At 30.9% G+C, this 14,590-nt stretch overlaps 1 protein-coding gene across 1 annotated transcript in view; it reads left to right on the forward strand.

Moving 5' to 3' along the window:
- Positions 1 to 14,590, forward strand: part of LOC145324661 (synaptosomal-associated protein 25-like) — a 40,387-nt gene that overhangs the window by 19,361 nt on the left and 6,436 nt on the right. Inside the window, exon 4 of the mRNA XM_080167254.1 lies at positions 9,000 to 9,203. Within this exon, the coding sequence (XP_080023380.1) occupies positions 9,000 to 9,203 (204 nt within the window). The remainder of the gene's footprint in view (positions 1 to 8,999; positions 9,204 to 14,590) is intronic.

Here is a 14,590-nt window from a genome sequence, read left to right on the forward strand (position 1 = left end):
TATATATTCTTTGAGTAGACCACTTTACCAGAGAAAGGTTCAACTTTTTTCTATCAACCTACCTATCTATGTAACTATCTGTAAAGTTTATTTTCTTTGAATATTCCATTTTAGGTAAAAATTTTGTAAATAATATCTATCAATGTATGTCTATTAATTAATTTATCTTTTTATCTATCTATGATTTATCTTTTTCTCTATCTAACTATCTGATTAATGGATATATTATTACTTAGATCTTTCATGTTCTCAAAAAAAGTGAAACTCGCAGCTTGCTTAAATAATGATACCTCCCCTTCACCCCCTTTACACAATACCCTCACCTCCTACTGGATGAACGAACTGATCAATAAATGAGTTTCATGTTAGCAACCAAAATTGACGACAAATTTTCCCCTGTCATATTTTCCACGTATATTCAATATTCATTATCTGATAAGACCACTTTACACAAGATTTATTCAACTTCTTTTTTACATCATATATTCAATTCTATAATTTAATTTCCAAAAAAAGCTATCATTCAAAAAACAACGTATTAAACGTAGAAGTACTGTGCAAATTTTGTTAAGTTGACTTCTATTTGTTTTTTAAAGCTATTTAACCTGATATTGAAGTCAACATGATCACCAACAATAATCTTTACAATAACAAGAAGCCATTTATAGAAAAAAAATGACGTCCTATTGGCCTATCTTTGGTGAATTGCCATTGGTAATTTAGTCTGTGTATTGGCCTATCATTGATCATTTGTATTGTAAGACGTCATTTTTTAGGCACTATAAAGAGCTTCCTAAAACTAAAACCCAAACCTTTTGTTTATATAGCAACAGCACAATAGTTTGACATGGTAAATCTGTAAATTCATTGTTTTCTGCAGATTTTATTCTTCAATCTCCAGTGATTGCTTTTATTGGTTAATTTACTAAGGTTAAATTGGAATATATATGGATACTTCAAACAGAAAACAAGGATGAAAACATCATTTAAAACCAAAGCCTAATATTTTACACTAAAAAATAAAGTCATTTTGAAGTAGCGTAGATTTTAATGATAAAACAACAAAAATAGTTTACCTTTATATTTTAATAATACATTTTTTGACCACGAATTTAAACCCTTAAAATTTCCTTAGATGGTTTACTTAGCTTTACATAGATATATATAAAAATAATAAGGAGAAGCTTCATCTCCTCCTAGGCATCCTAAGTAACACTCTAGGATTTCAGCTAATATTTTATTTAGATTGTGTATCAAAATAGCTTAAAATTATGTTTGAAATAAAGAATATTTATATGATAAAGACTTGGGCCATCCTGTACGTCGAGCAGACCAAGAACCACTACCAAAAATGTAGAAAATATTTGCTTAAAGACATTTGGAAAAGATAAATTTTCCGGATGGGTTATTTTCCGATAAAGTCCAATACTTTTTTCCTACCAGAATTAAGCCCCACGGTTTTTTTCCATCATCAATCTTGTGAGAGAAATGAAGCATATTACAATTTTGATGACTGCTTTTCATTCAATATATAGGGGGGAAGGAATTATTATTAATGGACTAATTCGTTCAGTAGATTCAGGTCAGAAAGAGCAATGTGGTTAGTTACAGGAAGGGAGGTGATATTGAACTTTAAATTAAACTAGTACCTAAAGTTTTAAATGTACTATCTATCATTCGTTAATTTAAAAAAAGGCTGCTTTATGAATGTTGATTGATTAATTCGATCTATATCAATGTTCAAAAAAGGGATAATTTTGTTTAAATCGTTTGAAATAAACATCAATTTATCGTCCATTGTCTTATCTCTTGGTTTTCTTATTTCCTAATTGAAATGAGTATTTTTTTAGTAGCGAAGCTACTCTATAATTTGAAATGTCCGTCTGTCCGTATGTCCGTATGTCCGTCTTAGTTTGGGGGAAACGTGATTTTCTCGGCTCCTGTAAAAGATAAAAGGCTGAAATTTTTTGACAACATTTCCATTATTAAGGAGCACAATTAACTATAAAACATCAATGGCGGTAGGACCGATTTTTATCAGGTTTTAGGCTATTTTTGTAAATTTCACATTTTTCTCCATATCTTTGGTGTTTATGGTCCGATTTCCAAAATTTTTTCAGTTATAGTATCAAAATTAAATTTCCTGTCGTTTCAAGAAAACAACTATGACGGTCAGACTGCCTTTAAGCAGGTTTTAGGCTATTTTGTATTTTTCACATTTTTCTCCATATCTTTGGTGTTAATGGCCCGATTTCCAAAGATTTTCAGTTATACATATCAAAATTAAATTTCCTGTTGTTTCAAGAAAACATCAATGGCAATCAGACTGCCTTTTTGCAGGTTTTTGGCTATTTTTATATTTTTCACATTTTTCCTCATATCTTTGGTGTTTATGGTCCGTTTTTTAAAATTTTTGTAGTTAAAAATATAAAAATTAAATTTCCCGTTGTTTTGAGCATCCAGTATGTAATTTACTTTGACCGTCAGTCTGTTAGTCATAGTACTGAAATATAAATATTAAGAAATTAAAAACAAATGTTGAAAAGGTTTCGTGATTTTTTCCCTAATATACATGCTTTTGACAATTAATATCTAAATTCTTATTTAATTGTTTGTGCTTCGCTACTTATGGATGTTGTCATCCTTGTTTCCTTTCAAATCATAACCATCAATTACAAAGCACTTTCGAAAGAATTTGAATTTTCAACAAATTACTTTTCAAGGTATCAATACTTGTAAACCATAATATATTGTTCATGCATATAAGCAACTTGCAAAGTTTCAAATTTGTTTTAGTTGTACTAAATCATTACCACACGAATCCAATAACACAAAAATAAGTTTCTTGCAAAAAGAAAACTGAATTTATAAAATATTTTCATTTGCAGAAAGCTTAATATTTGAATGCGTAAGAAGTAAAATAAATGTTGTAGATTTATTTTGTAAATTGTTAATGACAAACACAGAGTGTAATTTGTTATTGCCAGCAGTGTCGCAAAACAAACCTGAACATTTTTGTTAGGCTTTGCCGTTCTTTTAAACGAGGACAATATTGTCCATAATTAGCGAAGAAAAAAAATAATATTATAGATGACATTGAACAGCTAATAATTAAAAACTATATGGTGCCTGTAGACTGAAATAATGTTTCTTAATCTAACATTAGACGATCAGTCAAATAGACATTTCCTAGGTATAAAGTTGCATCGTTACTAATTAATGATTTTTGTTTTTATTTTTCTCAATTGTTTTGTCTCATAGAATATATGCATAAAGAAAAAACACTTCATAGTGACTGCTAGTTATATACTATTTTCTCATAAAACTATAATAGTCATATAGATTATTATATATATCCTATAAATAGAGTAGCTGCGCTACTAATCAATGATTTTTTCTTATTCTTTCATTCGATTATTTTAGCTCAATAACTTTTAAACTTTAAGTCATCCACAGTTTTAAAAGTTTTAACTTACTTTTAATTTTCTGCATCCTGAAGTCGGCGATTTACTCATGTTTAGGCAGCCTATTAGCAAAAAATGCTTTTAAGGCTATGGCAGCTTTATCACACCCAAACACAACTTTTCTGTTGATATAAATGTAAATGAATCTAGTGGGTGTGTCAGAGGTTATGTAATATGCATGTTTCTTAGTTAATGTATGTCTGATGGATTGTATGTGCTTACTCAAATATCGTAGCATTTCTATAGTTGATTTTATATATAAAACTAGCGGCTTTGCCACTAGCCTCAAGGGGTAATTTAAAAAAGGAAAAAAATAAATACCCTTGGAGCTGCAACCAACAATTTTAGATTTTTTTTTAAATGGGGGGACTTCTTTGTTTTGGGGGGGTTGGGGGTGTCCAACCCCCAAGAAAATAGCCTATAACCACCACAGGACCAGTAGGTATATTCCTTGAGTAGAATCCAATCGGTTCAGTGGTTATCGAGATCTTAAGGGACGGACGGACAGACATCAAGCAACTTTGTATTATAGATATTTCGATATCTATTGTTCTTTTTTGTTGGTCATTACAAAATTCTACAACTATTATCTAATACTGTTGGTCAAAACTGGAGTTAAAAATGTTGAGGAGTCTACAAATAATATTGTAAGAAATGCAAACGTAGCTTTTGTATAAATAAACTTTTTAACAAAGAAAATTTAAACTCAATTTTGTAGTTTTACTGTATCTAAAGTTGGTCCATTTGTATGATCGAGCTACGTTAATTGGTTTTACCGTTTTTCTTTCTCAGTAGTGATTATGAAGAAGTTCAAAATAATTAAATAAAAATACCCACTGAATCTTTTTTAAAAGAAAATGTTTAAAGGTTGTTATTGCTGTGCTTAGCTTAAGCCTAATTATCCTTGTAGATTTATGTGTGTGTGTGTGTATGTGTGTGTGTGTGTGTGTGTGTGTGTGTGTGTGTGTGTGTGTGTGTGTGTGTGTGTGTGTGTGTATGTGTGTGTGTGTGTGTGTGTGTGTGTGTGCGTGCGTGTGTGTATTAAGCAGATTAATAATTGATGTCAATGACCAGCAGCATCCAGACCCCTTCCAATACAGGGCCGGGATAAGGGAATAAAGCAAGTAAATAAGTAAATACAGGTAGAGAGGGACATTGGACTGTAAATTACACAGGTACCTAAAGTTTTATGAGCAGGTTTTCTTGTTCGTTGGTTCTTTATTGAATTTTAATTAGCTGGTTCCAAATTAGAAGTCAACATACGTCTAAACCAATGATTAAAACTATCTTAACCTTTTAGATCTCTGATTAATTCAGTATTTTTTGCCACTTGAAAATATGATTTGTGATATGATAAAGTGTGTTTAGTTATTCTAAACCAATCACTTTAGCTTTTCTTTGTGAGAACATATAAAGCATAATAAGATGCAAAAAATATTTAATAAAGATAATTTTCTTGCACTGCCATATCCCTGTTTATCAGACTAATTTCGTATTCATTATAAATATAAAAAGGGTTACTCTACCATGCATTATCATAGACCTAGGCGGCCGCAAAGTTTTGGGCTGCGGCTTCTGAATTTTGAAATTCGGCGGTTTTATTGAACTAGGCCTAGACTTGTTGTCATTTTAGTGTTTGTGACTGCTATTCAAAACATACCTAAAAATACTGACGGCTGCAAGTTTCCTTAAAATGTGCGACTGAACGCGGCTGCAGCCCTGGATCATAGTTATCAATAGCATTACAATTTAGTTTTTTGTTGGTGGTACCAAAAAAAAGTACTTATTCTGAACCTTCATATATATTTCATCTGATTTTTATAATTAAGTATTTCTATTCACTATGCTTGTATCCATATCCTATTATATAAAGTAATAAGATTTTTTGTCTGTAGCGAAAGATCTCACTAACTGCTGAACTGATATGGTTCTTCTTTACAATGAAGCCTCTTATAGGCTCTGAGATGGTTTTAGGCTATTTATTTATTTAAAAATAAGTCTGGGTATGGTTTTAGGCTATTTTTCTGCTCTTTGAAAATAGAGCCCCTAGATGCTAGGGGCGCAACCGCTATTATAAGAAAAAGGAAGAAACTTGATGAAAAATGAAAACTTCCTGAAAATATCCTAAAACATAAATAAATAAAAAGGTTCAAAGGTTTTATGTCAAATTTCTTGCCTTAACACACACACCCACACCTTCACACACACACACAATCACATCCATATGCTTTACATCTATTTTTTATTTCGCGACTGTCATCCCCCCATCGTCCTTTCCCTCGACTCTTACCCTTTACCCCCAATCCAAGCCACTAAATAACGTGAAGACAAGAGAAATTACACTGTGCTCCAAAATGAAGAAAGTTAAAGGAAGCTTGCTCAATTAATTGAATTACTGTTTTGAGTGTAGTATCCTAAAGTACTAACAATTTGAATATTTTCAAATGTATAAATTTTCATCTACTTAATGCTTTGTTGATTTTAAAGGAAAATGAGTCAATGACTTTTAGAAAACTCTGATCTATTTAGTTAGGTGTATTTGTGTACCACAATTTTCAGAGAAGTTTTGTATTGGCCCAGATTAGAATTTAAGCTTTATAGTAGAAGGCTAAGCCCCTAGAGGCTTTCATTAAAATAAATTGATGATGATTTTATTAAAAGCTATATTCGACACAGAAAAAATCGGTTAAAATTTTCTAAAAACTAATCTTTTACATACAGAATCAGCTTTTCACGTCTACATCAAATATACAATATTGCTTTGATTTCTATTTTTTATAGGTTCTAATTATTACTTTACCAGACCAGAAGCACAGCGTGAAATGAAACTGCTTTGGGATAAAAGTTTGTTTTGTTATATATATACCTACCCATGTATAACACACATACAATAAAGTCCACAACCAGGCTAATTTTTCACATTTTCAGGCCATTTTTGGCCACTTTTTGATAGTAACATTGCTTAAATTCATTTCTCTGAGGCAAATAGGACCTTTACAATGTCGGCCTTTCACTGTAAATTGTAATTTGACGACTAAAATCACTTGAAAATGGCATAAAACCGCGAAAATATCGGTTCCCAGCGTAGTGTTATTATACGATACTGAGTGGAATACTCTCTTCTTACACAGCTGAGAAGTAGGGTGCACCATTATTTCCGCCAAAATTTCAACAGTGCAAAAACATATTACCGCAACAAAAAACAAGCCTCTAAAAATAATAAAAAAATGCCTTCGAAGCCAAAAAAAATAGAGCTTTTTATAATTAAAACAACGATTATAAAACGGCTAAATTTTGCTATTATGACAGTAGGCTAATATGATTTTGGATGCTATTATGATAATTGTAATGTATAATTAGTTTTTGTTTGCCTTTATGTAATCTTGATAAAATGCTCTTGCCATTTTCAAGTTGATGCCTCGAAATTCTAATTTTAAAAACAGCGTATAGTGTTTAATAAAAAAAAATGACGGCATACAATACAAATGACTAATGATAGGCCAGTATACAATTTGCCATTGATCAATTACAATGTATACTGGCCTATCATTGGTCCTTTGTAATGAATGAAGTAATTTTTTATTGGACAATTCTTCTGTTTCCATTATTTTTTTTGTATGCAAGTAATGTCACACCGAGTAGTATAACAATATTACAAAATAGCAAAGTGAAGGAGGGGGATGTGAGGGGTGGGGTGGGGTGAAACAGTTCTACTATACTACCACAGGGAATATAATAATGGGTTGGGAAGGTAGAAAACTTTGTTATGAGGGTGTGGGGGGGGGGATATTGGTTTGGAGGGGGGATAAAACCTCCCGGAATACTTCTCTCCGTCTAGGATTCAACATATCTCCGGTGACTAAATATTATTATTATCTGTCTGTTTTCAGAATACTTTCTGCCACTGAGTTTTGTCCCAAAAGAGTTTAATATAATCTTTGACAATGTTTGCTTAGTTTACGCTTCTCTCCGCGGGCCTTTCTTCATTTTAGGCCAGTTCGTGCGTCAATAAATTTGTTATATAAACATGGATCTAAAGTTGTTTAGAAACCAAACAGTAAATAAAAAGAATTAAAAGGACACAAAAAAAGAAAATTTTCCTAAAATAGGAAATGATAAAAAAGTAAATCCTATGATATTTTATAGGCTAGCTGAAGTTAGGGTTTCCTAAGGAAGTCTGACATATTTCTTTACATAAGGCTAAGTTATAGGCTAACCTAAAACATTTTTAAAAGCGAAGCTTTTCTATAATTAGGGTCGGTCCGTCCTTACGTCCGAAACGGATAGTTTTTTTCGTTAATTTAGGCATGTTAGAATTGTCCTATCGATTTCAAACTTTGCATGGTGATTCCTTTAGTATTTAGGTACGGTTTAGAAAGCAACTCTATAATCATTACCAGAATGTCCGTACGTCCATTTTAAACATGTCGATTTTTTTTACTTTTTTAACAACAAATTTTCATGTGATCTAATCATCTGATTGATCAGATTTTTGGTATATTAATTCATGGGACAACAAAGTATAATGTTATAAGCGAAGAAACTCTATAATCAAGTTCTAAAAATGTAAGTATGTCCATAAACATTATCCTGTATCCAGCAGTTTTTCAACAAATTTACTTACAATTTTTCTTATACATTTATATTCTGATTATTCAGTTCTGACAATATATGTTAATTACCGTTTGTCCTACGGTTTCAGTGCTTCGCTTTTATGGATGTTGTCATCCTTGTTTGTATAGGCTTTTTGTAAAAAAAAATCTGAAGTCTTTTTAGTGTCATATATAGACGAAAATGTTTAAAAAGAATTTTCATATCTAAAAGATAAACGACTATGTCACAAGAATCGTTGTTATTGAAAAAAAACCTGCATGTGTTACATGATTTAAATGGATACAAATCGGTATTTGTTACAAGTCTTAAGTGTAGCTTGAAATTCTAAAAGGAATATACAATACATAGTTGAGAAAATATAAATCTACAGTACATGTTTTATATCTTTCTATATGTACTTGTATTGCCAATTATTGTATATGTAATAGGTATGTCTAGTCTACCTATATTTAAAGTACATGAACTACGAATATGCAGTGTTACAATTATATAATGTACTTATGTAATAGACATTTTATACTTTTATAAAACTGTTTTTTGTTATCTTTAAAATACAAATGTTTTTTTATAGACATTTTGTAATTTTATAAAACTGTTTGTTGTTATCTTCAAAATACAAATGTTTTTTTATTTGATTTGATTACTAGTAGTTACATTTTATTTGAAAAATTAACAGCTAATATTAAAACTGTTTTCAACTTATATTTTAGTATAGTATATTTTTCATAAGATTGTTTAACATATAATAATATTTGTTGACAATACCAGCCAAAAAATGTGTCTTTTTTTATAAAAAAAAAACAATTTGCTTCTTGGTATTTCAGCTTTAAATGAACATAATTTGAAAATCAAAGACTTGTATTTTACTTTCATTAGATTTTATCATCCTTGCTTGGTTTCATTTAATAATTCTTTATTTAGGCTATGGACATGGCGTGCTGGGGCCTGATCCCCAGGTTCTGGGTCAAGGACAAGGGTTTCAAGGAGGACGACGCTGTGTGGGGCGAACAGAAGGTGCAGCCGGGACCTGAACCTGCACCCGCAACTGAGCTTAGGGACGGCGCCTTCGTGGCCACCATCCTCTGCGACGCCAGGGAGGAGGAGATGGAGGAGAATATGGAACAGGTAAAATTACACCCCCCCCCCCACCCAAAAAAAGAAATAGAAAAAATAAAAAATAAAAATAATAGCATTAAACCAGCCAAAGATCTTTACAGAGGTTACGACCGCTCTACTAGAAGTTCCCCTTTGGAAATAACATTGTCAAAAATGCTTCCAAAAAGACCATATCAATTTAAGATACTGAAACAATTTCTTTACAAGCCCAAGTAATCATTTTTTAAATATCTTTCTATTTCATGGAAAAATAATGAAAATGCTAAGAAATATGCATGCAATGCCAATGACCTTTTTAGAGCTTCTGACTACTTTTTAGCTGGTACTACTTATAGATCTTAAAAAATCATAAATTAAAAACTACGGAAATGGTTTCCCATTTCTACCTAATCAAGTACTTGTGGACAGACAGGAACAAAAGGGAAAAAATGAATAAGCAGTAGATTGTTTTGGATGAGGAAAATCATGATTAAATAATCCAAGTATGTGTCCTTTTCCGAAAGAAACCCCATTGCCGCAATCACAAAATGAGTATATGCTCTAGATCAATTGTCTCAAAACTCTTTTAAAGACATTTTATTAATCTATATTAAACAATCGCCGAGTATATTCCATTTCGGGTATCATCAATGACGGATGGACTAAGTAAGTTATAGAGTAGCTGCGCTACTAAAAATATAAGAACAAAGCAGTCCTTACATAAAAACACAAACAATAGGCAAATAATGTTATTCATAGAAAACAATTTATCCCAGCAAGCGCATATATGTATATCCATTTGACAAAAAGTTTGGGACAATGTTGTATACATTTTCTCTGTTGTATTTCGTGTCAGGGAGGTATGGGACAGTGGCGATTGAATTTAATTTCTTACCCCAATATCCATATGATATCAAAGAAACACATACATTAAAATAGTGGGATGAATAATTCCGCGTCTAGTGACCTATCCCTAGTTTCCCTTATTGCGTGTATATTGTATATTTTGTATATTTATGCATTGCAGTAAAGTATGGTATGGCAGTTAGGCAGCTGAAAGTTTTTCTGTTCTGTTTATAATGACTAAATGATTCGCTCCTAACCTCGCTATTCAAAAGAGGTGTTATCACTCCTCCCAAGACAATTGGACAACCCTTGATAGAAGCTGAAGAATATAATGAGATTCTCTTTAAAGCACAACCTAATCTGACTAACGTTATGCTAAAATCTTGTGAATAAGATGGACTGACAGACAGACATCATTTTATTTTGTAGGTAATCTTCGATACATTTTTTTCCATTTACTCTATACTTTACATTTAACAAGAAATTCTGTGGTTTTTAGCATTTTAGTCTTAATATAGACCAAAATATATTTGGTTCATGTGCAAAATCACTTGAAGTAAATAAGAGGATAATTATTTTAACCTCCTAACTATATAGGCTTGCCTTTTTATTTTATTTTCATCCCTCTTTTTCATCTCATTTTCTTCCCTTTTTTTGTTTTACTACCAATTTTCTTTTTACATTTATAATTCTTTGCCAAGAACTTTGCACAGTTTAATTAATTTTACAAATCTAGGATTTTAACAAAAGCTTGTTACTCAAAATTAGAGTCAAAGAAATGTTCCAACTTTCCGGGATAAAGGGATATGAGATTGGAATTTTTTTTTCCTCGCAATCATGATGTTATTAGGGAAGAATATTATTCCCTTTCTACAATTTTAAGCTATTAAAGACAAAAACTTGCTTTAGAAAAAAAATTGAAGATTAACTCATTGTTCTCTTTCTTCAATTCTGTTAAACTTTAGTTTAATTGATTAATTGTAAAAAGTTTGGAAATTGTACACAAACTTCAAGATAACCATATTTTATTGTCAAGGTAAATTTTACGGCATTCATTATTTTAAGCAAGAACAATTATGCCAATAGGTAACGAAAAACAGTAAGACATGTTACATTCAAAGTTTATCTATTGCTTGTGTTTCATACTTGAAAATTACCTCCAATATCTGTTGGTTATGCTGCAAAGTAGTATAAAGGGAGATATTAGGGACACTCTTGATTGTTCATTGCCTGATTATAAAAGCACGCTTTGGATGAACTAAAATTTATGGAAAAATAGGTTCGAAAACAAAAGGTGGCTGTATTTTTAAGAACTTACTTAAGTGTTACTAGGAAAATACAGCAGATTCTTTGTACGCAGCAGGTATATAGCAAATGAATGGTGCTGTTTAAGAATTCATCAAGTATGTGCAAAATATTTTGTCTTTTGTTGAAACTTACTTAGTCAGCAAGTTGGGCAAAATTTGTTATCAAACATGAACAAAAAAAAACATGGTAGATCAGGGCTAAATATATTTTGCTTAAAACCTCAACAAAACTTAGAAATAAAAATTTTTTTAACTGATAATTCTTTAAGCCTTTCAACTTTTTTTGAAACATGATTATAGAGTTGCTATGCTTTCTTTCTACATTGCATTGTATCTAAATATTACAGGAATCGTCTAAATTTCGCGCCAAATACTTCTGTTTATCAATTTATTGTTTAATCCAATGTGTGTGGTTTATTTATTTCAGTATTTTATTTGTTTGTGTGTGTGTGTGAGTTTGCAACAATTTATGGAACCTAAATTTTGCCATTGAAGTATTTGAAGCCATAAAGCTTAAGTAAGATAATATTTCACTTTAAACTACTTCTGCATTTCATCTTATATATCTAAACATCTAATGTTTATTGTGTATAAGAAAATGGGATAGTGCATGAAGTTGTTTCGAATCGATAGGAAAAATCAATAATAAAAAAGTCTTAATCTTTTATGGGGTTAAAACAAAAAAAGGGACAATTTTATGCACCTTGACTACAACAAAGCAGGCGATATATTGAAAATTTTCATAATTTTAAATATACTCTTAATTTAGTTCGTTCACAATGTTTAGAGTATCTTCGTATTGGTCTAGGTCAGGTTTTTGCCTATTTTAGGGCTAGACATAATCCCCCCCCCCCTCCACCACCAAAAAGAATTACGGTCTGGTAACAAAATCATTATCTTTTTTTCGTTTACTTAGAAATAAATATTTGAGGGGGGACGGAATAAATAACCTCTTGGGACGAAGCCGCTATAGATATTTTAAATAAAATTCTCTTAGTCCTAAATATGATAGATATAAAAAGGCTCATTTAGTTTTGATGTCTGTATCATTTGAGACGAACAATAGATAAAACAAGAAGAATTTTATATATCGTTGGCGCAGCCCTAATAAGAGAAGCTAGCTTTAAAAAAACAGTACTCAGTAAAATAGTTCGAATAGGAAAATAACAGTATTATCATGTAATATCAGATAAATTTAACTTATGAAATAAGACAGTTAAATTTATTAAGTGAACACGGCGTACAGCACATACCCAAGTTATATAATAGCTGCGCTTCTAATAAAATCCAGTTGAAAAGACAGACAAAATGAGAAAATAAAATGGTGGGGTGTGTAATATCATAACATACAATAATAAATATATTAGACATCAAGGCTGTGTAAAACATTTACTAATACAACAATAGTTATAAATGATAAAATTTACAAAAAAGAAGGCTAAGAACAAAAAAAAGGGTTATCAACAACTCCATGGTTTTTCTATCTTTTAAAGGCTTACACCTCCCTCTTGCATATCTGTGCACGAACCTTGCCCAATACTAATAGAAATCTAACTAGAGGAGTATAGTATGAGTTTCTTGTTTTCTTAAATTTTGTGCAAACAAATGTCTGAAAATTTACCATTTTCACTGACGAAAAAGTTTGTTAAAATCTACCTAATATAAAATATCTGTGCACGCACCTGGCTCAAAACTAATAAGAAATCTAGCTACACGAGGAACACAGTAATAGTGTCTGACTGATTATGACGTAACAAAAAAAATTAGCCAATGAGAAGCCGTTATTGACCAATGGCAAAATTTATAGTGGCCTCTCATTGGCTAATTTTTTTTGTTACGTCATAATCAGTCAGACACTATTACTGTGTTCCTACACGAGTCACATATGAGTTTCTTGTACATAATTATTGTACAATTAGTGGCAGAAAAATAGTAACTGGAAAAAGTGTCTCTAAAATAAGCCATGTGACATCATAAAAATAAGGGATTTTCCATATCTTTTTAGATGTTTTCTTTTCCACTTCTCCCATTTTTATGACGTCACATGGTTGATTTTTCAGACACTTTGTCCAGTTACAAATAAAATGGCTGAAACTTTGGATAAATCTACCTTATATAAAACCTTGCAGTAGACAAGAGAAAGACACTTCACTTCACATCAGCCATTAGCTTATACCATAATTACACTGCGACAAACACACACACATACACATACACACACAAAATTATTAACACACCCACACATACATATATATACACAAAATTATTAATATACATATATTCATACCCACAAATATATCCTTGTTGTTTTATAGAATCCCTACCATCAAAAGATGGTAAAAATTCATTTAATTGAATATTTTTGATTAATTTTTATTTTGAAAAAATTTTTAAAGTAAATTTAAATTATATGCCTGCCCCAAAGCACCTTTATGTCTCAATTTTTTTAAGTTAAAAGCGCGTTATTTGGGCCTTAAATGTATAACTGACTTTAAAGGAAGTCTGAAATATTGGTACAAGTAGAATCTATACCCCAAGTTTAAAGCTTTCAGCTTCAAAAACAAAAAAACGCAATATTCATTTTAAAATGACACTTTAGGTAGATGAAAATTTTTAAAGTTTAGAGCCATTTATTCTTACAGGATTCCTTTAATATTATGAATCTGGTTACTATACTCCGCTGTAGCAAAAATCCGTGGCTACCCAAGCTTAGAACAACACATGTATATGAAACACACTCAGTCAACATTCATCTCAGGGATCTCAAGGGATAAGACAATAGATGTATGTACATCCCAATTAGCCCTCCTTTAGATTAAAATCATTGATGGAAAAGTTTAGACACTGCTAGTTTGTATATTAAATGAAAACATGCCCAATGGTCCCTCCCTTCATGAATTATCCAAAATGATTTCTGGAGTCTTTTAGTCAGAGAATTTTTTTTTAAAAATAGAAGGCTAACCTATAATTATTGATTAAAGAACTTAATTTCTTTTAATTACAGTAGTTAAAACTTTTACTAAAAGCCTATGTTTATAAAAAAAAATTACAAAATGATTTTATTGACGATTTCATAAATTTAAACAAGAATCTTAATTAAAGTTATTAGTATTTTACAAAGCCTATATTTAGGTAAAAGGCTAGATTCTATGTATTTGCCTACCTATGTTATTAGAACTACTTTCATAGTGAACACTGAATATATAAAAATATTACATATGGTTGAATGATACAATTAGTATTCAAGAAAACTAGATTGATAGC

This window comes from Acartia tonsa, chromosome 1 (genome assembly GCF_053477335.1).
Source record: "Acartia tonsa isolate MP-2025a chromosome 1, ASM5347733v1, whole genome shotgun sequence".
Lineage (NCBI taxonomy): Eukaryota > Metazoa > Arthropoda > Copepoda > Calanoida > Acartiidae > Acartia > Acartia tonsa.